At 40.8% G+C, this 26,648-nt stretch overlaps 1 protein-coding gene and 1 long non-coding RNA gene across 2 annotated transcripts in view; one reads left to right on the top strand and one right to left on the bottom strand.

The window, feature by feature from the left end:
- LOC309486745 overlaps positions 1-26,648 on the top strand; it is a 387,401-nt gene that overhangs the window by 72,211 nt on the left and 288,542 nt on the right. The window lies entirely within an intron of this gene.
- The window catches only part of atrnl1a (attractin-like 1a), a 259,263-nt gene that overhangs the window by 85,104 nt on the left and 147,511 nt on the right, over positions 1-26,648 (bottom strand). Inside the window, exon 27 of the mRNA XM_082154105.1 lies at positions 16,122-16,200. Within this exon, the coding sequence (XP_082010231.1) occupies positions 16,122-16,200 (79 nt within the window). The remainder of the gene's footprint in view (positions 1-16,121; positions 16,201-26,648) is intronic.

Genomic DNA, 26,648 nt, shown 5'->3' with positions numbered 1-26,648 from the left:
AAAACAAAAAAAACCCTTAAAATTGCAGTTGATAAATGTACATCAAACTAAAAAGTTAATATAGCGAATAGTGCGTTTAGAGGTTTTTAACTAAACACGCTGAAGTGTATACACTATCATTCAAAAGTTAGAGGTACGTTTTTTTTTTTTCTAAATTAATACTTTTAAGTAGAAAGGACAAATTAAAATAATCCAAAGGGACAGTAAAGACTAAAAAAAAAAAGATGTGCAATTAGGTTGAATTATTTTTCTATTAATCAAAGAATTTTTCACAAAAATATTAAGCAGAACAACTATTTTCAATATTGATAAGAAATTAAGAAATGTTGCTTGAGCAGCAAATCAGCATCTTAGAATGACTTCTGAAAGATCATGTGACACTGAAGACTGGAGTAATGATGCTGAAAATTATTATATATTACTTGTATAATTATTATATATTACAACATTGTAATATTATATATTAGAATATTACTGTTTTATACTGTATTTTTGATCAAATTTATGCAGCTTTTGTGAGCATCAGAGCATCTTTTTTAACATACATATGGGGTATTATATATATATATATATATATATATATATATATATATATATATATATATATATATATATATATATATATACACACACACACACACAGTGGGGAGAACAAGTATTTGATACACTGCAGGTTTTCCCACTTACAAAGCATGTAGAAGTCTGTAATTTTTATCATAGGTACTCTTCAACTGTGAGTGACGGAATCTAAAACAAAAATCCAGAAAATCACATTGTATGATTTTTAAGTAATTAATTTGCATTTTATTGCATGACATAAGTATTTGATACATCAGAAAAGCAGAACTTAATATTTGGGACAGAAACCTTTGTTTGCAATTACAGAGATCATACGTTTCCTGTAGTTCTTGACCAGGTTTGCACACACTGCAACAGGGATTTTGGCCCACTCCTCCATACAGACCTTCTCCAGATCCTTCAGGTTTCGGGGCTGTCGCTGGGCAATACGGACTTTCAGCTCCCTCCAAAAATTTTCTATTGGGTTCAGGTCTGAAGACTGGCTAGGCCACTGCAGGACCTTGAGATGCTTCTTACGGAGCCATTCCTTAGTTGCCCTGGCTGTGTGTTTCGGGTCGTTGTCATGCTGGAAGACTTAGCCACGACCCATCTTCAATGCTCTTACTGAGGGAAGGAGGTTGTTGGCCAAGATCTCGCGATACATGGCCCCATTGATCCTCCCCTCAATACGGTGCAGTCGTCCTGTCCCCTTTGCAGAAAAGCATCCCCAAAGAATGATGTTGTCACGGTTCATGAATGCATTGTTTCCTGCTTGTCTCGTGTTATGTTGTTTTGTGTGTGTGGGTGTGTGTGAGTGGGCGTGACCGGCCATTATTGTTGATCAGCGGGCCAGCTGATATCATTCACGGCGCCAGCTGCAGCTAATCTACTCACCAATAAGTACTCACTCATTTCTCATCTCTCTTGTCAGATCGTTGTTTGAGGTCCCTTGTGCTGAGTGTTTGTTCCCGTTCCTGTTCGGCGTTCCAGTCTCGTGCTTCAGTGTTCCTGTTCCATGTTCTCTGTAGATTATGTTCATTATCTGGATTCATCACTACTTTCACCAGCGCACTCAACTCACCTTCTCATCCGTTGTGTTGACCATCGAAGTCCCTGCGCCACCTGACCTCATCAGATCTGAACATTTATTCTTCTCTGTCTCAATAAAGAGTGATACTTGCTATTGCTTCCTGTCGTTCATCATGACAGATGTTTCCACCTCCATGCTTCACGGTTGGGATGGTGTTCTTGGGGTTGTACTCATCCTTCTTCTTCCCCCAAACACGGCGAGTGGAGTTTAGACCAAAAAGCTGTATTTTTGTCTCATCAGACCACATGACCTTCTCCCATTCCTCCTCTGGATCATCCAGATGGTCATTGGCAAACTTCAGATGGGCCTGGACATGCGCTGGCTTGAGCAGGGGGACCTTGCGTGCGCTGCAGGATTTTAATCTATGACGGCGTAGTGTGTTACTAATGGACTGTGGTCCCAGCTCTCTTCAGGTCATTGACCAGGTTCTGCCATGTAGTTCTGGGCTAATCCCTCAACCTTCCTCATGATCATTGATGCCCCACGAGGTGAGATCTTGCATGGTGCCCCAGACCGAGGGAGATTGACCGTCATCTTGAACTTCTTCCATTTTCGAATAATTGCGCCAACAGTTGGTGCCTTCTCACCAAGCTGCTTGCCTATTGTCCTGTGGCCCATCCCAGCCTTGTGGGGGTCTACAATTTTATCCCTGATGTCCTTACAGAGCTCTCTGGTCTTGGCCATTATGGAGAGGTTGGAGTCTGTTTGATTGAGTGTGTGGACAGATGTCTTTTATACAGGTTACAAGTTCAAACAGGTGCAGTTAATACGGGTAATAAGTGGAGAACAGGAGGGCTTCTTAAAGAAAAACTAACAGGTCTGTGAGAGCCGGAATTCTTACTGGTTGGTAGGTGATCAAATACTTATGTCATACAATAAAATGCAAATTAATTATTTAAAAATCATACAATGTGATTTTCTGGATTTTAGATTCAGTCACTCACAGTTGAAGTGTACCTATGATAAAAATTACAGACCTCTACATGCTTTGTAAGTAGGAAAACCTGCAAAATCGGCAGTGTATCAAATACTTGTTCTCCCCACTGTATATATATTTATATATATATATACACACACACACACTCACCTAAAGGATTATTAGGAACACCTGTTCAATTTCTCATTAATGCAATTATCTAATCAACCAATCACATGGCAGTTGCTTTAATGCATTTAGGGGTGTGGTCCTGGTCAAGACAATCTCCTGAACTCCAAACTGAATGTCAGAATGGGAAAGAAAGGTGATTTAAGCAATTTTGAGCGTGGCATGGTTGTCAGTGCCAGACGGGCCGGTCTGAGTATTTCACAATCTGCTCAGTTACTGGGATTTTCACGCACAACCATTTCTAAGGTTTACAAAGAATGGTGTGAAAAGGGAAAAATATCCAGTATGCGGCAGTCCAGTGGGCGAAAATGCCTTGTTGATGCTAGAGGTCAGAGGAGAATGGGCCGACTGATTCAAGCTGATAGAAGAGCAACTTTGACTGAAATAACCACTCGTTACAACCGAGGTATGTAGCAAAGCATTTGTGAAGCCACAACACGCACAACCTTGAGGCGGATGGGCTACAACAGCAGAAGACCCCACCGGATACCACTCATCTCCACTACAAATAGGAAAAAGAGGCTACAATTTGCACGAGCTCACCAAAATTGGACAGTTGAAGACTGGAAAAATGTTGCCTGGTCTGATGAGTCTCGATTTCTGTTGAGACATTCAGATGGTAGAGTCAGAATTTGGCGTAAACAGAATGAGAACATGGATCCATCATGCCTTGTTACCACTGTGCAGGCTGGTGGTGGTGGTGTAATGGTGTCGGGATGTTTTCTTGGCACACTTTAGGCCCCTTAGTGCCAATTGGGCATCGTTTAAATGCCACGGCCTACCTGAGCATTGTTTCTGACCATGTCCATCCCTTTATGACCACCATGTACCCATCCTCTGATGGCTACTTCCAGCAGGATAATGCACCATGTCACAAAGCTCGAATCATTTCAAATTTGTTTCTTAAACATGACAATGAGTTCACTGTACTAAAATGGCCCCCACAGTCACCAGATCTAAACCCAATAGAGTATCTTTGGGATGTGGTGGAACGGTAGCTTCATGCCCTGGATGTGCATCCCACAAATCTCCATCAACTGCAAGATGCTATCCTATCAATATGAGCCAACATTTCTAAAGAATGCTTTCAGCACCTTGTTGAATCAATGCCACGTAGAATTAAGGCAGTTCTGAAGGCGAAAGGGGGTCAAACACAGTATTAGTATGGTGTTCCTAATAATCCTTTAGGTGAGTGTATATACAGTATATATATATATATATATATATATATATATATATATATATATATATATATATATATATATATATATATATATATATATACACATATCCCTGAACGGTGCTATCAGCTTGTGCAATTCATTCCCTCCTGAAAAACAACATCTGGCATCTTGAGTTTTTCTCGCTACTTCTAACAGGCACTCTTAACTAAATGTGGAATGATTTGTAACTTCTTGTAGATCCTTATAAATCTTGGTATCATTGTTTTTGTCTGACCTTTTTAATAATCTGTGCATTTATGTTTGTTTGACAGTGTGAAAGGTAAGAGAATAATTTACAAGCATTACAAAATGTGAACAAGATGCTGTTGTACACTCTTGTCATACTCTGGAGGTTTTCTGTGATTATCCTGCAGCAGAGCTTGGACTGAGGCCAGTGTGAACTCAAGCAATGATGCTGTAGTGACAAGCGCTATCTAACCGCAGACCACTGCTCCTGTTAAACGCTCTACCTCTACTCACATGTTCACCTGAGGCGATTGCGGCACTAACACGCACACAACCCTGACACAACCTCAAAAGTCAATCTTTTACTGAGAACAAGCACCTGTTATATTACAGACTGCATGTGCAGAGGGAATAACTCTGTCTGTCTAATGCATAAAGCATAAGCTCCTCTCTGATATCCACACACCGCAGTGTTTCCTCTCTAAATCTTTGCGAGTCCAGGTCACAAGGGAGAGCCAAACCTTTCATACACACATAACAATGCAAAATACAAGACCAGAGGCCCTGATCAAATTCGTCCTTTGTTTATGCATCAACACGACAAGGTGCAATTGAAAAAGGGATTTCTTCGTCTTGCTGAATGTTATTCAGAGGAGGGTTGAAACTGAGGAAACAATACCATCTAAGAGAGCCTGTTCTCCACCTGAACACTTTCATAATATTAATCACGGCTTTCATTTCCTGAATCAGGACAACCTGAGCTCTGCCATTTATTCTCCACGAGAATGATCACACAGTTCTGATCTCTATCGCTTCCTGAAAACTAAAAAGTGGGGAAAAAATGTTTGGCTTGGAAAGTGGTTGTTGCTTAGAAAAGCAATCAAACATGACTTACTTAATACAGAACATGTAGAACAACAACTGATAATAAAATAAATTTCAAAGTTCAGATTATACCTTCAAAGTCCTTTAAAAGTGACGTGCATGATTTTTGGGCCACCAAAAGTAATTTTCATATAGGTTTCCAGAACTCTCATCTGCCACTGGTCAGAAAAACAGATAGTCCTATTTTGAAGTGGCTGAGCAAGAGTTGCTATAACAGGCTCAAACAAACAGACAGTGTTTACATATTTTGGGGGAATAAACCTATAAATGGTTTTATTAATATGGGAAAAAAATTATATAGTCAATAGTCAAAATGAATGGACTATGTGAGATAAAAAAAATTTTTTAAATGGGGTCAATAAGATTTTTTTTTTTTTTCAATTAATATTTTATTCAGCAAGGACAAAGGTGACAGTAAAGATGTATAGTGTTACAAAATATTTATATTTAAAATAAATGTTGTTCTTTTTAACTGTTTATGCATCAAAGAATCCTGAAAAAGAAAATCATATTATACATAAATCAGCATATTAGAATGATTTCTGAAGGACCACGTGACACTGAAGACTGGAGTAATGATGCTGAAAATTCTGCTTTTTCATCACAGGAATAAATTGCATTTTAAAATACATTAAAATAAAATAAAAAACAGTTCCCTATCAGTCGGTCACTCTCGACGTACGTCGTGACCGACAATAGGAATCTCGCTAGAGAACCCAATCTACTTCGAGTGAAACTAAACGAGCCAATGTACATTGGCGTGCAATCATTTGCATCAGCTGTTCAGCCACGCAGCGCGGGTATATAATGAGCAGAAGGTGCGATTGCACTTCAGCTTTTTGCTTCGGAGCCGATGCTGTTTAATCTACTGAATGATCAAACAACAAGCAAGCTCTTCAGGAGGATCTCTCGTGTCTGGTGCGGGCGATACAGCGGGGGTCAACTTTCTTTCTCTCTCTCTTTTGTTTTTGTGTTACTGAGCAAAACAAAAAGGCTGTTTTCACAGCTGGTAACGGTGCACTAAGAGCGCTGAATAGCCATTCTTATGGCTGGTAAGACAGCCGTGAAGAAAGGCAGCGCAAGACAGGTTGCACATTCCTGTCTGTGTCCGCTGCGACCGTTCCCCTGCGTGCTTCAGTACCAAGGAGAGCATTCCCCTGAAAGAGCTTACATGGGTGTGAGTTGCGTCTTTCTAAAGATGACATTCCACCCGTGTGTTTCTGGATGTGGTTGTTTCCTTTCCTCACTGACAGCCACGATCACTGTCTCGCATGCCTGGGAAACATGTGAGACTGTGTTCGTGGGTGGTTCATGTTTTCGCATGGAAACATGACCATGTCGGCACGCCGGTTGACTCTTTTTTCTCCGGAAAGCTTGAGTCCCCTCTGTTGTTGGCTAGCCGCTGCTTGTGTGTAAAAGCACAGCTGCAGGTCTGCCCGAACTCTGGGAGACCGTGTAGATCATGTGCTGTCGAGCTGCAGCATGGGTTGTCACTGCAACCGAGCGCTCGCTCGGCGCTCTAGGTGCGCGGTCCCCTTGTCTATTCGCCGTTGTAGCGCCCTCGTTGGTGGCCACCATGAGAGGTCTACTTCAGTAGAAAAGCTTGGGTGATCTGAGAGCTGAGGGCTTCTCCTTCGGAGGAACCAACCCCCTAGGGCCCCTCCCTCTCAAACGCATCACAAGCTGTGCAGCTTCTGGATGGGATTGTTGGTCCTTAAAAAAAAAAAAACCTAACCTAGCGTTTCATTCAGGGCTCCAGCTGAGGGCAGATGTCTATTGCTGCATCAGAGAGAGGGTCTTTCTTGTTCTGGAAATGAGGATGATGCTGAGTTCCCACTGTAATAGTGTGTGTGCTTATGTTGAATCAGATTCAGAGCTGACAGCCATGCTTCCCGGGTCTTTCTCGGATGTGCATTGAAAACTTAGCAGTATGGAGCTATATTGGTGCCAAAATATGGAACGCCAAAAGAGCCAAATTCTGCATAAGTTTTCACCTCTCTCCCTACCCTCGCTGGTGGGGTGGCTGTGCCTCTGGCAGGCCACCTCTGCCCTGCATGCGAGGCCAAGGCACTCTTATTGCACGAGGGTAGTTCTGAGCCGGGGTTGAGCTGCGCTTGTCGACTGACCGTGTTCAAGTCACAGCGCTGGCCCTTGGTCAGACGATGTCCACCTTGGTGGTCCAGAAGCGCTCCTGGCTGTCCTTTCAGAGGTGCGAGATGTCGTCAAAGTACGCTTTGAACTTACACAACTGGCCCAGCAGTTCTCCGCAGTCAGCAGCAGACTGAAGCGCCTCCCCCGACGTACCACCAGAGTGCCTCGTGGGCCGCCCCTTAGTCTACTCGTCGCCACGGGTGTCATTCCCTGCAAAAAACAACAACAACAACAACTCCGGCACAGCCTGATCAACTGTGTCCGCAGCAGGAGGATGACACTGCCCGTCACTGCGATTCAGTTCGCCCGGCATCCCCCCAAGTTTCGGCCATCCACTCCACTACAGTGAGAGCAGCCAGTGCCCATGTGTTGCGGGTGGAGATCGCAGTCCTACTGGCGAAGGACGCGATAGAGCCAGTCCCACCAGCCGATATGAGGTCAGGGTACTACAGTCCCAACTTCATTGTACCCAAGAAAGGCGGTGGGTTATGACCGATCTTGGACCTGCGAGTTTTGAATCGGAGTCTCCACAACCTACCGTTCAATTTTCGAATGCATCCGTCCCCGAGATTGGTTTGCAGCGATCAACCTGAAGGACGCGTACTTTCGTCTCGATTCTTCCTTGACACAGGCCGTTTTTCTGCGCTTTGTGTTCGAGGGTCGAGCATATCAGTACAAGGTCCTGCCCTTCGGGCTGTCCCTGTCTCACAAAAGTCACGGAGGGGGGGGGCCTTGTTCCCATAAGAGAACAGGGCATTCGCATCCTTAACTATCTCGACGACTGGCTCATATTAGTACACTCTTGAGATCAGTTATGCGAACAAAGGGACCTCGTGCTCAGGCACCTCAGCCAGTTGGGTCTTCAGGTCAACTGGGAAAAGAGCAAACTCTCCCCCGTGCAGAGGATCTCTTTTCTCGGTATGAAGTTGGATTCGGTCGCACAGACAGCGCGCCTCACAGAGGAACGCGCTCAGTCGGTGCTGAACTGCTTGAACACGTTCAAAGGCAGGACGGTGGTCCCACTGAAATATTTTCAGAGGTTCCTGGGGCATATGGTAGCAGCAGCAGCGGTAACTCCGCTTGGGCTGCTCCATATGAGACTGCTTCAGCACTGGCTTCACGGCCGAGTCCCGAGATGGGTATGGCATCACGGCACTCACCGGGTGACAATCACACCGGTGTGCCACCAGACCTTCAGCCCGTGGTCAGACCTCTCATTCCTGCGGGCAGGAGTACCCTTGGAACAGGTGTCCAGGCATACTGTGGTGTCCACAGATGCCTCTACCACTGGCTGGGGTGCCACGTACAACGGGCATGCAGTATCAGGGGTGTAGACGGACCCCCAACTGCATTGGCACATCAACTGCCTTGAGTTGCTAGCAGTATGTCTTGTTCTGAGCCACTTACAAAGGCCGCTACAGGGCAGGGACGTGCTGGTCCGTACGGACAACACTGTGACCACTGCGTACATCAACCGACAAGGTGGTCTACGCTCCCGTTGCATGTCGCAACTCGCCCGCCATCTTCTCCTCTGGAGTCAGAAGCTTCTGAGGTCGCTTTGCGCCATGTATGTCCCCAGTGTGCTCAACCGTGTGGCCGACAAGCTATCATGAGCTGTGCTCCCGGGAGAATGGCGACTCCACCCCCAGGCGACTCCACCCCCACCCCCGCACTGTCTCACAGCTGGCCCTGGGGCCTTGGCAAATATGCGTTTCCCCCAGTGAGCCTACTTGCACAGACCCTGTGCAAAGTCAGGAAGGACGAGGAGCGGACGGGACGCGGAGGTTCTAAGTGACTTACCACCAGAGGTACTTAACACCATCACTTCTGCACGGGCACCGTCCACGAGATGTGCGTACGCCTTGAAGTGGAACCTGTTCGTCGAGTGGTGTTCTTCTCACCGAAAAGACTCCCGAAGATGTTCGATAGGGTCCATGCTTTCCTTCTTGCAGTAAGGGTTGGAGCGAAGGCTGTCTCCCTCCACCTTCAAAATACATGCTGCCGCTATTTCAGCATATTACGACCACATAGATGGCAAATCAGTAGGAAAGCACGACCTGGTCGTCTGGTTCCTTAGGGGGGCGTGCCGGTTAAACCCTCCTCGACCCCCCTCCACACCCTCTTGGGACCTTTCTCTGGTGCTACGAGCACTTCAGGATGCTCCCTTTGAGCTTTTTCAGTCAGCAGACTTAAAGCTTCTCTCTTGAAGACTAAGGTAGGGGACCTGCAAGCATTTTCGGTCGACGAATCGTGCTTAGAATTCGGGCCGGGTGACAACCATGTTGTACTCAGACCACTCCCTTCAGGGAACAGGTAGTGAACCTGCAAGTGCTGCCCCTGGAGGAGGCAGACCCAGCCCTGGCTTTGCTCTGTCCCGTTCGCACCCTACGTTTGTACGTGGACAGAACTCAAAGTCTCAGGTCCTCAGACCAGCTCTTTGCCTGTTACGGAGGCCAGCAGAAGGGAAAGGCTTACCAAGGCACAAGGCGTGCCCTGCCCGCTCAGGTTGCATGCTCACTCCACGAGACATTGCATCCTCCTGGGGGCTGGCACTTGGCTCCTCGCTAACAGATATCTGTAGAGCTGCGGGCTGGGCAACACATAACATGTTCGCTAGATTTTATAGCCTACATGTAGGGCCGGTCTCCTCCCGTTTTCTCACCCTAAACAGGTAGAAGCACTGAGAGGCCCAGCTTTGTCGGCTTGCTGCACCTTACTGTGCTCCTTATTTCTCCAGACTGAAAAACCTGTGAGTCCTCCAACACCCTCGGCCCGGACATGGCGGAGCGTCTGGTGCCAGGCCTTTATCCGTTGAATCCTTGAGAACCGGGTTTAGGCTGGGTTCTATATGTGTGACCCTACGGGGATCCCATATGTGTATTCTTCCATGGCTGCTCCTAATCGAAGCCCGTGTCTTTCCCTTGGGCTAAGTCACTCAGTATTCATATGCAGTACAACTTTCGAGCTAGTCCATATGCATTTTCCACATAACTCCTCCGAAGAATGTGGCTTCCGCAGCGTTCCCCTTTTCCATTGAAAGGGCACGCTTTCCCAGTGTTATCCAAAAATCTCACTGTGTGGGTTATCACAGAACAACAGTGACAGGCATACTCTGTGTAAGCCCTCTCCTATCGTCCTTCCAGGCAAGAAGGGGCAGAGGCTTGCACAGGGCGCTGGATGGGGTGCAGCAGCTGTGGCGCTTTGGTAGGGATTCCTATTGACGGTCACGCTGTACGCCGAGCGTGACAGATTGATAGGGAACGTCTCAGTTACATATGGTAACGCTCGTTCCCTGAAGGAGGGAACGGAGACGTATGTCCCAGGAAAAAAATATTGGTAAAACCTTTGAAATTGTTTTGAGTCTTTGAGTTTTGAGAAGTGCATCCATAAGTCCTACTGTGATTCTGACTGCAATGTTTTGTATGAAGCCTTTTATCTATTATAGATTGTTTCTAAACCACCGACAGTGCATGGTGATGCTGAAAATTACTCAATTGGGGCAAATGCAACATTTAAATGTTTTATCGAGGACTTGTTTCTTTGAATCCGCAGTGCTTTATGCTGACTGAAAGCAGGCTAACGTTTATACTGCTCACTAAGCAAACGTGTAATTGAGCAGACAGCCCTGTTCCCCTCTTCTGTCTAAGTCTTCTCTGTGTCATCTGCAAATCTCCTCTGTCAGGTTAAGGAGGCTGAGAATAGAAGACATAAGTTGATATTTGCTAAATAGGATGTGCCCATTTTGCCTAAAGGGAAGTGCGACAAAATCATAAGACCTGAAAAAGAAAAAGAACCTGACAAAATGGACCTGTATGCATCTTGAAAAGTATATATTGAATTATATTATATCATAGCAAATTATTGATAGTACATAGTACATAATTATTGATTTAAGTTGGATCTATCTTCTCTTTATCACAACAGTAAAAGCCACAGTATCAATCCAAAAAAAGCCACATGAAATTCAACACAGGCACCCACACCTGTGCTTAAAAGATCTCGGACACCATTTTGAGGCATTCTCAGGAGAGTCCTTGTCTTGTCCCTGGGAGCTAAAAGCAGAGGGTGAGACTGATTTTGCTGCTTTGAAGATTGATGTTGGTGTTTAAGACGCCTCTGAAAAGCAGACAAGACCTTCGGGCTAATCTAGCCTTAGATGATAAAGACGCTCACCTGCTCGGAGCTGATAGCATGGCACTGCTAGCCAACACTGTAAAGAGCAGCCACCTCTATATGTAGCAATACTGACACTTCAACATCCTCATTTCAGCTGCCAGAGATGACCATCTTTTAAGACCTTATATAACCTTGAGTCAAAGTTTTCGCAAATATGTACAGTGGCACTCAATCGGTGCTTTCCAAAGGATGTTTGATAGAGATATTACAAGGTTAATATTTGAGATGGCTCATGCCTTTTCAGAATAAAAACATTGTGGAGAAATTAGCATTTTATGAGAAATTCATCACAAAACTGAACTATAACTGAATAATAATGAAATCCAATGTCATAATGTTATGCTTTAAGGTAATTCGTGCGATATGAGATGATATTTACACTGTGTAACAGGTCAGATAAACCCTGGCTTCATAGATAAACATTGTCAAAGATCACCTCACTGTTTGCTATTCTGACCGAAAAAACAAACTAACTTACAAATAAAAAAATACAAAATAAAAATTATTAAACAAAATCTGAAGCATAATTTTATCACAACTTCTAAAGATTTTACAATAATAATTATTAAAATAAATAAATCCCCTAAACATATGCTAATCCATGTCTGAAGAAAATGGGACTATCTTGTTCAAAATAATTAATTCCTGTAACAGGGAATTATACTAATTACCATACTGTGGCAGAAAGGTCAAATAAACACACCCACTTCAAGCCTCAAAACAACCTGATATTTCATAAATTAGCATCAATTCATTGTACTCTGTGCAGGCGTATAGGGGTTTGGCCGATCGGCGTGGAATGAGCCACTGTCAAATGATAAAATTACCCAACATCTGGCTGACAGGAGACGCAGTGTGTTTACAACTGAACAGGCGACAAGAAGGCAGTTGGGAATAATCCTCATTTGGTGGTGGTGCTGTAGCACTGTAAATGTATCTAGAAAATACAGTGCATGTTTAATATGACCAGGTTAAGTATATTTAACAATTACGTCACTTGGTGTTCAGTTTCACCATGTTTGTCTGGGCCATTGAAAGCTTGTATGCAATGCATGAATTATAGAGCAAAAAACCCAGAAAAAAATGTAATATGCAGGGTCTTTTTTGTTTATTTATACATTTATGGCAAGACAACAGCAAAACTTAATGAGGTTAGTTGTCAAAATAGTGCTAAATCCCTGTCTGCTGGGGGGAGACCCTATTAGGAGATTCATAGACATCTGTACAAGACGTCTTGTGCATCATCATTAGAATTTCAAAGTGGTTTTGATTGTTTGATCTCATATCCAGAAATTATTGTTGGGAGAGTAATTATCATAAACCCAGTTCTAAATTTGTTTTCCACACTCTCGGTTATGATCCATAATTAACTATACTGGAGAGATTACATTATTTCTTCCTTTTTCGGATGAGGAATCAGCATGGAATTTCTCCCTTTGGGAATTTTATGGATTTTAAGTGCCAACCCAAAAAAATAGCACAGTTACTCTATATATTACTTCCATCCGTGTGCCGACAGACTGAGACCGATATCCCCTTGATCGCAGCTGCAAAGAAATTATATTACATTTGGTGGAATGAAATGAAAATCCTACCCTCCCCCCTCAATGTTTTGCACTTTAGAAAGGAGGAGGAACGAAATAATGAATAAAGCCCATTTGAGGATATTGACTGATTCCCTGAGTGCTCACGGCGCCGTCCGTCCGTAATCTATCTCCGAAATAATCATTCATGCTCTAAATACATCAGAGAGAGAGGATCATAAAAAAAAAAACACCATTCAGCTCCATTGATTTGCATTGTTAATTTCCCACTTGATGGCTTCAGAGAGAGGGAGTGATGAAGGGGCAGCAATGGCGGGTTTGAAGTATCCAACGCGGCAAATCACAAGATAGCCGCTGTCAGCAATGAGGCTTGACAATGAGGCAACACAATTAAGCAGCAGTAGGAGTGGAGTGGAGTGATGCAGCTCTCCATAAAACTTGTGAGATCACAACTTATCAGCCTCCACATAAACATAAAAGCACAGCAGAGATAAAGTCTGCGCTACAAGATCTTTATCAGATGCTACAGCCGGCCAAAAGCGACTTGGCTGTTTATGGATATGACTGGAGCAATGTGGGACAGATACGGCTGGATCTGACATCATCACTGCCTGACACCTGAGCTCTGTTGTATTGGGCGGAATATGAAAAATGACTGTGGATGTGTGCAGCAGAAAGAGGTTCGGTGGAACTACAGCGGCAACAGCAGAGCTTGGCCGATATGTGACAGACATCATAAATAATGTAGACATATCAGCTAACTAAGATCCGGACACAGCGAAATACACAATGCACACACACACAAACAAACAAACAAACAAACAAACAAACAAACAAACACGTACAGCTTCCATTGTAAGAATACTTAAGAGATCAGTTTCTTTAATATCAGTGGAGTAGCCAAATGCCCATTCCTACTTTAGCAACATTCAGATTTGAAGACTGGTTCTCTTAAGATTTATTACATTTTATTTAACTGACCACACCCACAGGAATTTGAATTACATGAAGTGGAATTTACTGAATTACAATTTAAAGTATTTCAACAGGCATTGTGAGAAACAATGTGTTCTTCCAGCCTAGTTCATCATTTTGTCAAACATATAAAAATAAAATACAAACTTCTATAGGTGATATTTCAAACAGATATACTTTTCTGTCTGTCTGTAAAGCCTATAAAACCTTAAAATTTACTCAACATTCAAATTGTGTCTTGACAAACCTACCTTTCATTTGTAATGTTTTACTGTACTGTAATGTTTTATTCTAGCTTTATGCATTTTTTATCAACACTTGAATGTGGGGAAGTTTCATAAAAAAGCAAATCTTTTTTTTTCCAAAAGAGTTTTTGACAAAGACTTTGTCCAGATCGGATTCAGAACGATGACCAAAACATAGATGGAATACATTAAGCTTGCACAGTCCTATACCTCTTTGTGGGTTTGACATTTCATTGAGTTACATTAGGCAGTTTTGATTCATATGCCATTAAATGTTTGATGATCGTGTTAGATGCTTCTATCGCTTGTTTCTGTTTCATAGCTTTTTTTGGATCTGGAGATTTTGTACTATTTAAGAAGATGCGTAGCAAAGGCCCCCACTGTATAACAGTGAAAACATATATTGCCAGAAAAACTCGTCAATGGTGGGAAAAGAGTTAACTGAGTTGTGAATGGTGCAAAACACAGCTACAGATAAATCAGTGTCAGGTGGTCACATTTTGGCCATTGCATTGAATCTTGCAGTTTTTATTCAGTGCCTTGAACCACAAATGCTGCATTTTTAAATTGCTGTCAAGTTGAAAGGAGCACTTTTAAAAAGTGATTCTCAAAATAAATAAAAAGTCTCAAAACCCATGAATTCTGTTCCATTCATTTGCACTCCATCTAGCTCTCTGAAAGGAAGAATGTGCCCTGTGTGAACGTCCTGTTATACAGCTCAGACCATTTTGTGCTGACCTGAACTGAAACCACCATGAGCAGTGTTGACACAAATTGCTGTCTGAAGAATCGACTTGCAAGGTAGCCACCGAGGAAAAATGAAAATGAGGTATTTTTGACATGTACTGTATAGCAGTTACTAAATTTCAACTGGTGTGAAGTGTTTTGAAAATGAAGATTGTTTTGATCAGGACTACCACTCGGGTTCTCATGCCAAACCCTTCAATGAAGTACACAACACTCTAAATTGATTCATTATTTAATATAGCTTTCTTATCAAATCACACTGTGATTCTATTTCTCTGATCAAAATGGCTTTTCGGGCACTGAATGAAGTGTGAAGCTTGTTTTTTTTTATTTGGTTTAAGCTATTCCATTATATAAATGCTCGTTCTACAAGAAGATATTTGCTGAAAAGAAAAACCGCAACTGTGACAGCCATTGCAGAAAACAGCATGCATTTAACTCCGATAAACCCACACTTACGGCTCTCGATATGCTTTCAATTACAGTGGCCTCGATTACTGTATTGATTATGAAACGCTCGATGACTCGTTTGCAAATTCCTATTTGCATTTACGTAGCCTCTAAAATGACACACAAACGAAGAAATAAAAAGAGAGAAAGTGAGTGAAGGTGGCATCTGTTGTGGCTTTTAGACAGCTAAATCACATTAATCCATCCCTTTTACATGAGCCCCGTGAGGGTTAATTGGTTTGTGCAGACGGGTAATGAAGGAAAATTGTGGTGTTTATTGTTGTGCCTCTCTCATTAAAAGAAGGCAGTTCGGCTGGCATGCAGGTGACATTTACACACCCATCAGACACTGGGAGGAATGCGTTATAAAATGAGCAACTTTACCCAGTGTCCTCCCATCTGGGCACAGTAACGCCACATGACAGTGAGTTTCATAACCTATAATGAGTTTAAAGTCATAAGACGGTTTACAAAGATCAACCATACCCAGGAGCAACATGGGAGGTCACAGATGGTAAAAGCAATAACATCCTAGCTAGTACAAACCTGTAAATGCAAATGCAAACAGCCACTCAAACACATTGAAGCTAAATTGCCTTTCATTGGTTGCACAAACTGCAAACTGAAAGACCCGACCCAAACTCCTGCTATTGGTTGAGCCATAGTATTAAACACTTCAGCTCTAAACCTGAAATCATGGGCAACATATAAAGAAACCCCAGGCAATAGCCAATACAAGTATGGACATGTCAATGAGCACAGGAAGTGCTAATGTACAGATGTTACCTCTCTCCTGCGTGATGCCCAGCACGTCTGTTTGACTTTCCAAACCACAGCAGCAACCAGCAGCAGGGACAGGAAACAGCTGGAGACAAGACACATGGAAAATCAATAGATCGGTCAATCAAATAAGATTCATGAGTTCGTATTTGCAATTGTGGATAACATTCCACTAACCTTCTAGGCTGGACTGGGGACAGCTGTTACATATTTGTATTTCAATCACACAATCAATGATAAACAAGTTCATCCAGCATGAAAGAATCAATGCCGTATGGAACAGACCGTTACGTCAATCATTTACGCAATACCGTTCTGTGCAGTGAAAAACAAGCACATCTGCACTGCAACAGGTCTGATTTCCTCTCGCACACATTCACAGACTGCTCAATGGCTATTTTCAGCAATTTAGATGATGTGTGATGTTATAGAAAGTCGACCTTGAGTAGAACTGGTTGTTGTGAAAGGACATCTAAAAGCAGAAATCCCTCTTTGTGTTTTACAGTACTTACAATTGGCAGAAGGGGACAAATGCATGGAACTAAAGGAAAAGGAAAAAAACATTTGGTGGTCATACAGAACACAATCTATTTGGTTGTTGTTGTTTTTATCCTCGGTTCACGGCCAGCACCTGCTGCTGAAGTATGATAAAGCACCGGTGAACAAATGTCAGAATGTGTGCCTGCTATGTGGGAGGATTGAGTCATACTATATATATACAAAAAAATTAAGACAATCACCTCCTCTAAGACCTACAAGTGCTTGACTTTGTAACAAAGGGTCAAAATACTGACATGAACATCAGAGGAACAGAGGGCAACTGGGGACAATGTCATCTACCCATCATTCACATTCAAACAGAGCCTCCATTCAGCCAGCATTATTACAAATACATACCATCAACTCCACAGAGACACTGCCTAGAGGAAGAATGTTCATTCTCAAATTATACAATCTGAGGCTTTGTGAGGCTCTGCAAAAATATGGAATGTATAATATAAGTATATGGGGTATTATACAATGATGAATTTGATTCTGCACCATGGGAAGGGTTTAAACCCTACTGCAAGTGCACATCTTGGGGACGTCTTGGGCTCTAATATTGTTCTCCTAGTCTCTTTGCTTGAGCACCATATATTAAGGGGACTAGCTCATTACATCTGAAGCTGTTCAAACGCTAAAATTAGCTCTGGACTAATCATAGTGTAGTTGAGGTAATACAAGAGCCTGAAACTGCCTTTTCAACCATTTCATCTACCATATTTCAAAACCCAATCAGCACAAGTCAGAGGTCCCTTATTAAATCTATTAATGATGAGGGCAATTAATTCCTAACGAGCTGGATAATAGTTCTAATGGATGGAGAATGAGGCCCAATTCTGCCAGAGCACTTTCACTGAGAAAGTTATAAAAGCACATTCTTTTAAGCGGTATGACGAATGTTCTGATTGAAGGTAGACACCATATTAAATAAAAACCAGGCTGACCATTCAAGTGGACATTTCATCTGGAAATGAAAGTGATTTGTACCTTGTCAGAATTTTTTTTTGCAAAATGTGATGTTGTACCTTTAAAGCATGCCAGCATATCAATGACAACTTAGCAACTTATCTACCCCTAAAATGTACATATTACTACCTTAGAGTAATATATACCCTTAAGGTAGGCCTACTATTATGAATCTTTTAGGTTTAGTGTAGTGCTTTGTGTAAGTGTGTGTGAGAGAGAGAGAGAGAGAGAGAGAGAGAGAGATAGAGAGAGAGAGAGAGAACCAGTTTTCAAAATAGAAAAACAAAGAAAAAATAATCCTACAATATTAGTATTTATGTTAAAAATAAAGGGAAAAAAAATGCTTTAACACACACACACACAAAACTCATTGTCATGCTTCTTGTATGAGCTTTGTGACAAATTCTGACCCATCTAAATGTCACAACAGAAACCGAGACACCAGGCAACTTTTTTCCAATCTTCTATTGTATCACATGATCCCATGTGAATTGTAGCCTCAGTTTCCTGTTCTTAGCTGACAGGAGTAGCCCCCGGTGTGGTCTTTGGCTGCTGCAACTCATCTGCTTCAAGGTTCAATGTGTTGAGCGTTCAGAGATGATCTTCTGCAGACCTGGTTATTTGAGTTACGGTTGCCTTTCGATCAGCTCGTACCAGTCTAGCCATTCTCCTATAACGTTAACAACCCCAGAGATGGTTGTGCGCAAAAATCCCAGTAGATCAGCAGTTTCTGAAGTACTCAGACCAGCCCATCTTGCACCAACAACCATGCCACGTTCCAAGTCACTTAAATCTCCTTTCTCCCCCATTCTGATGCTGAGTTTGAACTTCAGCAGATCATCTTGACCATGACTACATGCCTAAAAATACACTGCCATGAGACTGGCTGATTAGATATTTCAATTAACGGGCATTTAAACAGGTGTATCTAATAAAGTGGTCGATGTGTAGTCACGTTTTGTAGAGTCCGATCAGCTTGTAGTATTGATCTTTGCAGGTAGCAACAAGAGTCTGAAGCATGAAAGAGGTGAGGCAATCTACCAAAGCTGCCCAAGAGAGCAAACAGCCTACAAGGATTACACAATCAATATAGACAACCTGAGCTGAGGATATAAACATGCACACCATCACAGTCACTTCCTGCATCTATTTGTCATCCCACCCCGTTCCTGCTTATGTTTATGAGTCACAATAATGCATAATCTTGTATTCACTCGCTCTAATAGGTACAGAGGACAAAAGCCCCATTACACCCAAATAAGGAGTGGGAGAGAACGAGCTTTAGTCAGTTACACAAGTCAAATGAATTGCCTCCAGTCGCCAGCCAGTGAAGCACAGGCATTCAGGACGTAAATAACATCAACGGCAATATGAGTACGCGCTTCAGCCCGTGGATAACTTCTGTCCTGACGGAAGCCAGGAGGAAAAAAAGAGAGGTGGATGAACGTTAATCAACATAAAGAGAAAAAGAGTGCGTGTAATTGGGCTAAACCGAATTGCGGTGTCACCAATTAGCTGGAGGAGTGGGTGAAAGGCTTAAGCAGTCTTTAATTGTTACTGTTTTTCTTGCTCATTTATTGGAGCTCTAAGAGAGCAGAGACGGCAAAAAAGAAACTCTTCAAAGAAACCATATTCAAAAGGCATTTTCGAAGCTAATGAGGGACTACAGCGAAACACAAATATGTTCAAAAGTACAGACTTTGCTCAAAGTACACACCAGTTACTGTATGTCTAAAAGGGGTTCTTCTAAACATACATACACTATGTATTGTTCTTTTATTCTCATTGTACCATTTATTATTTTAATTGTCTTTGTTTTCATGAATACTTTTTCTACCTAGTCTGTGTAGCGGTCTCTTTGTTAAGGAAGACAAATATTTGAATGGATTGAGAGGAAAAAAAAAACTCTGGGATGAGAATGACAGACAGCAGAGTTTACAGACTGATTAAAAAGCTCATCAAATGTATCAAAGCTAGATGAAACATAAAGAGACAAATATCCATCTTCTTGCTTGAGGCTTGCAGCCTACAGTCTCTCAGGAGGGTGTTCTCAAATTTTAGGAAGATTTTGAGAAATGCAATTCTAATTAAGTTTATGTTATGAGCTGGAGGTAATATGCTAATCAAATGCATGAATAAGATGATGAAAAAAAAGAAGAAGAATCTTTTACTGGCTAACTTTAATATAATAATTGTATTCTTCCACCAAGTTTTTTGACAATATACTATAATGCTGCTTTCCATTAAACAGTTGCTGGGATGACGTAATTTTTTAAGCCAACACGAAAGCTAGCATCACCATGGATCCCTCAACTTATTACATTGGCTTTTGGAGTACTGCAGAAATTAAGAAATTAATTATTTATCATTCAAACACATTTTATTCATCAAAATAATCTTCACAAATCAACAACTTCAATTAAAATCAATTATGAATTTCGAAGCCAAAATAGTAAGAAGAAACACAAGTGGGGCTTTGTTGATCTATGTGAAAATATTAGGGGTGTAACGATATTCAAACCGAACCGAAAAACCGCGATACAACAGCCACGGTTCGAACCGCGATACTCTCATGTCGAACCGAACGCGCCCCGCCCCCTGCTGCCCAACTCTCACTTCACTTTGTCACAAAACTATTTTTTTCTTCCTTGACATTTGATTAAATAGTAATTAATGAGTACAGTTTTAACAACTAATAAGAGCTGTAGTTTTACTAAATATTATAATATTATTTACTAAATAAAGTGCATGTCACGTGATTTGGGTGATCGATCACGCTCGAGAGTTTACATACGCACTTCAGGATGGCAACTCCGCGGCATATTGAGATTGAAGACCCTCCGGTCACAACCACTGACTGATACAGCAGCAACAGCAGCAGTGCTGATCACGACACTTGAGAATGATCACCGACACCTGTCATCATCCAATATGATGACATATCACAGCTTTTTTTAATCATTGTTTTGAGACATTGATTTGCGAACAAAATCCTCTCCGTCTGGTCGCTTCCTCTTCAAGCCGGACTCGTCTCGCGCTAACGGTAATTCCCTTTCACTGTCCACGTTTTGATTTCGGCAAATTTTGGCGAATGCAAACAACGTGATTATTGTTCATGAGTCCAACATCCAGCCACGCAAGAAAACATGTAATCTACCTGAGGGAATAATATGCTCAAAAAACATTTCTGATTATTATTAATGTTTAAAACTGTTTTGTTTTTTCCCCCCCAGGATTCTTTGATGAATGTAAAGATCATAAGATATTTATTTGAAATAGAAAGCTTGTGTAGCACTATAAATGTACTGTCACTTTTGATTAATGTAATGCATCCTTTCTGAATAAAAGTAGGCAATTACTTTAATTTCTTTCCCAAAAAAATAATCTTACTAACCTCAAACTTTTGAACTAGGCCTATGTATAATGTTAAAAAAGCTTTCTATTTCAGATAAATGCTGTTATTTTGATTGGTGGTTTGTTTGTAATGTGACATTTTTTTTGTATGACATTAAAAATATTTTTTGAATTAAATTGTACATAAATAGGTTAAGCAATACAAATGTGTTTGTCTGATAACCTTTTAAACATATACTTAACTACAGTCTGCAGACACTGAAATGATGTACATTGTGCGACACAGTAAATATTTTGAGTGTCCCTCATTTTCCTATAAAGAAACACGATTGTCCCGCATTTTACTTTTCTGAAGTTGGCAACCCTACTCAGGTGTGCAGTTTATTTCTGACTAGTCAGTGGAGACATTTATTTCATTTTAGTTAACTCAGGTGTGCTAACTGCTCTAAAGAAAACGTGAAGCCAATGTATAAAATTAATAAAGATAAAGTTAAAAAGTTAAATTATTGTTGTTGTTGTTTTTATTAAGTTAAAAGTGAATCTAGTGTTATTATTGCTGGTGGTGCCCTGCCATGAACCCTGCCCCCACAGCAAACAGAACCGAACCGAACCGAACCGTGGCTCCAAAACCGTGATATGAACCGAACCGTGGCATTGGTGTATCGTTACACCCCTAGAAAATATATTGAGCCTGTGTTACCCACAAACCTTATTTCAAGCATTTAACCAAAAACCCAGTCATAAAACCAATTGACACCAGAAGTTCAATAATGCTAACTCACTGACGATTTTAGGACTCTAGCACTCTATGAAACATCACTTAAATCTGACTTCCAACTTCAAAAAGTATGGCAGCACCCAATGAGATATACAAAGTTTATGATAAACATTAAGTTAAGCAAACAAAATGCATTAATCAGTCAAATTTGCATTACTGATGCTACATCAAATAAAAATCAGACTTGTTTAGGCAAATGTTTGCAAATACAGATGTGCAAAACACTGTAAATGATCCTCTATTAACTTGCAGAACATCCATGTTTATCCTCTAAAATGCGCTTGATGGGACACCCCTCTGTTGAGAAACAAACAACTGCTCGGCGAGCAATGAAATGCCTTAATAGATAAAGAGCATAGATAATCTCACATCCGACTTTGAATGGAACAAATTGTGAATGCAGAATGAAGTTGATATGAAATATAATTGGCTTTAATCTCTGTAGTAAGTAGTTTACCAGGCCCACTTGTGTTCCGCTAGAGAAGTGTTTGTTTACCTCTTTAGCGTGTCTGGTGCACTGTGGTATATCCATCATCCTGACAGCCAATCAGGTTAGGGAGTCAGAGTTACACGGTTACTGTGACATCCAGACATAGAAAATGCTTCAAAGGCCAAAAAAACCTGAAGGGAATGTGCACTTACCTGTACTTTTGTAGCAGTACTAGAGGCAGGCCAGTGTTTAAATATTGTCATATAAATATTCAGTTAAATCAATGCAGGGTAACTTCACTTATATTCAGATGTTACACAGTTTTGCTCTCGACAATAGATGATAAGTGATCTTCTTCCTGTTGAGATAACTTTGAATCCTGAAATTTAAAAATGTTATAAAAAAGATATTAGGGCTGGGGGAATTAATGCGTTAATCTTTGCGATTAATTTGAGATGTTTAACGCATTAAAAAAAATAATAACGCAATTGATGCAGCACTTTTTTTTTGCCTCATTTTGGCATTTGGGGTTTTTGGCCGAAAGAGAAAAAAGGCAGAAAATATGCAGCTTGTTTAGTAATTTCACGAGCATCTCTTTTGCGCCAAGCTCTCCGTTCGTGTGTGTGTGTGTGTGTGTGTGTGTGTGTGTGTGTGTGTGTCAGCGCGCTGCACTCTCTGCTCAATATTCCGCTCTGTCGTTCACGTTCCAATCACTCACTGGAAAAGCAAAGTCCGCTCAAATAACGTGAAATTTCTCAGTAGTAGACTTCTGTTTGCAATAGCCCCTACTGAGCTGGTATAGCCATGCTGAGCAACAGTGGTAAAATGACCTACTCTGATCACATGCACTGATGATAATAATAGCTTTGTAGGACTATACTTTATTTTGATAATTAGTCATAAAATAAATCACTGTGGAAGACGAGGGAGGGACTGAGAGAAATCATTCAAATTGAGTCGAGACTTACAATATACCCTCGAGAAGAACGATTAGCCTATGTCGACTGTACCTTTTTTAAATTCAACTGGCACTTTAACATTTTGTCGTTTTTTTACATTGTTGGCGCATAAATAGAAATTATTTATTTTGGCCAATAGGCTTGAGTTCTAAACTAATCTAGACTTTTTGATGACCTTGATGGTTTTAATATTCAACTTACACTTTGTTTATAATGTTGCTGCACGCATTTTATTTGATGGGAACAACTACTCTGTGGTTCTGAGGAGAGTCTGTTTACAGTTCACAAGATGTCATTAAAATATTATTTAAAATATGCTTCCTTTGTGTTGTTTAATTTAATATTTTATGTTTAATGTTATTTAATTTAAAATTTATGATTACAAGCTTGGGGGAAAATGCGATTAATTGCGATTAATCAAAGCAAATTGTGCGATTAATTATTTGAAAAAAAATGTATTGATTCCCAGCCCTAATATATATAATTAGTTAAATTATAGTTAAAATATATATTTATTTATACTTTCACATTTCTGGACACTGTATCCAGTTCTATCGAAAAGAATAATCGAATTTATTTTCCCCAAAAATCCTACAAATTCAGAAACAAACTGTCAGCCAAGCCACGGAACCAAAGTACAGAGAAAACACTGACGGCTTAAGTGACAGAGCTCCAAATCAATACTCAATGCTATTTACTTCTGTTTCACAAACAAACATCACTATTCATCTGTGTAACTAAAATAACTTAAGTGTGCCAGTGCAGCATACTCTATTTATTTACCACAATATAATATTTTCCACAGGGCTTGATATCTGTTTGTGTTTTGGCATTGTAAAACAGTCGGTCATTTGACTGAACTTCGGCTTTGAAAGTGCTTGGCTTGAACTCCAAGTATACTTTCGACAGAGAACCAGAGCTGTGAATCCACAGCCAGAAGATATGAGGGAGTGAGAAAAAGAGAGAAAAAAGGGGAGGGAAATAAAGTATACGCACCAATCTCCCTCAAATGCCAAGATGAATTACATTAGACGTGTCCCTCGCCTGCAGAAGACTAAATGCACACCAAACAACAAAGCCCTACAGCCTCTAGCTTCAACTTTGATATCTATCAACACACTCCCATGCCCATAATTGCACCCAAAAAAAAAAATTGTGTTCTCGGTATTCATACTGGATAATATATCCAAGAATCTGTATAGCATACATCGCATCCCTGTTGCCATGACCTCAACCTTTATGAATGTCAGGGCATATGCGCTTACACAATAATATCCTTACAAATATGGATACATACAAGATAAATGGCCAGTGTCAAAGTTACAGTGTTATGGTGCATTTTCCAGCACACTCCATTAATAAAACCAATAAAACTATGTATCAAATAAGTAAAACGATTATAATGAAAAACGGCATGACTAAACCATAGCAGTGTACCCTTATGTCAGTTTATTCATAGCGACATTCTGTTTTTCTGTGATAAGCAAATTGATATGTAAAGGTTGGAATGACGTTACATGACATTTGTGTTGACCTGACAGTTAAAAATCCCACAGAACACAATACAGAGGCGGCTGACAGTCAAGCACGAGCTTCAATATTTATACATACTGTGGCAGGCGGCATGTTATTATTTATACAGAGTAGGTGGCATGTAATTATTTTGCTGCACTTTGAGGCACTTTAAACACAACTGTGGTCACTCAGCTCTGTAATTTGACTGTCCGGATGTACAACAAGCATGGTATTTCTGAACACATGACTACTGAAAACAAAAAATGAAAACATGCAATTGCAAACATCTTGTGCGTTCACATAAATGGATGATTTCCATCACCTGCAGAAATGTGCATGTAGTTCTGGCTGCTGTTCAAGAGTCAAATTAAAAGTAGTGCAGGTTCACCCTTAAAAACAACATTTTAAATGAGTAATTGTTTAATATATATAGTAATAGGCAATATTAATATTTAATACATTTTAAACTATAAAACATCTCTCCGGGGCAGCATTGACAGCATGAGGGTAAATTATTATTATAATTTTTTCTTTCTTTCTTTTTTTTTTGGTGACATATCCCTTTAATACTGTATATACACTAGCATAACATTTTTTGGGGTCAGACAGATTAAAAAAATATAAATATATAAACACTGACCAGCGGACATAAACAGAAGCTCAACCGAACTTGCATGAAACGCAAGAACAAACCTCATTGGTTCTTGCGGAAGCTCAAACGTGCAAGCATAACACGAGAATGAACATAACTGGTTCTCGCACGTCAAGCAAACATGCTTGAGCTTCCGTTTACCACAACTATGTGAGTTGATGAATGTTTACATGTGAATAAAAGCCTAAATTCAATCTGTTCATCATATAAAGCGATCGTGTCTCTACAGAAAATTTTGACTAAAAAGCTAAATTTATATGGATTAGTTTTACTATCTCCTTTATGAACTTTTTGAAGCACCAGTGGTAGTTGCGTAGCTGTCTATGGAGGGACAGAAATCACTCAGATTTCATAAAAAAGATCTTAATTTGTGTTCCGAAGATGAACAAAAGTCTTACTGGTTTGGAACGACATGAGGGTGAGAAAATAATGACAATTTTAATTTTTGGGGGCGAACTATCCCTTTAAAAAATTATTCATATAAGCTGACATTTCTTATTATTATTAGTTGAAAATAGCCAGGCTGCAGTGTAGAGTAGGAAGTTAGGGTTATTTTTTTTCTTTAGAATGTTTGATGAACAGCATTTATTTGAAATAGAAATCTTTTTTTAGCTTTAGAAATGTGTCCTTATAGCTTAAAAGTGCAGCATGTAACATTGACAGCTAGTGGTTGAACTCCTCCTCAGACTTGAGACTCATGCAGGTTGCCAGATTGAGGACATACAACATGTGCAATCGCCACTGAATATGGAAAGCGACGAGCTTTAGACTGTAAGTTGATCAGCTTTACAATGTTTTCATTGCCAAGGCGCTTTAGGTCAGACAGAATCAATAATTTCTGACCCAGTTCCTTTGCTCACTGCAATGGGTTGTGTTTCCCATTAACTCTAAACCCGGGCAGTTGAAATACTATTGGGTATATTAGCAATTGGTGGGGCCATCCTTAGAAATATTTTGGTTTGCCATAATATAAAAAAAAATAAAATAAAAAAAAAGGGTCGGTTGGTCGGCCTATTTTTAATTTTTTTTCACGATTCAATGTAAAAAAAAAAGTAACATTTTGGTCATGGTGATTACGTCGGTATGAATTTAAACAAATTTGCATATCGGGACTTCACTGACAATTTTGCTCAATGGTGTTTTAAGCCCCCAATGGCTCCTAGAGGCAGCTAACCCTACCCTCAACCTTAAACCTACCCATCCCCTCGCTGCCTGGAAGGCGCCGTTGGGGGCTTAAAACACCAAGTGCCGAAAAGCTTCCAGAACTTCGTGCGGTGACGCGTTCATGTGTAAGGGTGGCGCTGCCAATAACGCACCTAAAAGCCGTCACAAAGAA

Source organism: Leuciscus leuciscus, assembly GCF_965113295.1.
Source record: "Leuciscus leuciscus genome assembly, chromosome: 22".
Taxonomy (NCBI): Eukaryota; Metazoa; Chordata; class Actinopteri; order Cypriniformes; family Leuciscidae; genus Leuciscus; species Leuciscus leuciscus.
The sequence above is the reverse complement of the archived record's forward strand: the minus strand, read 5'-3'. Positions and strand labels throughout refer to the sequence as shown.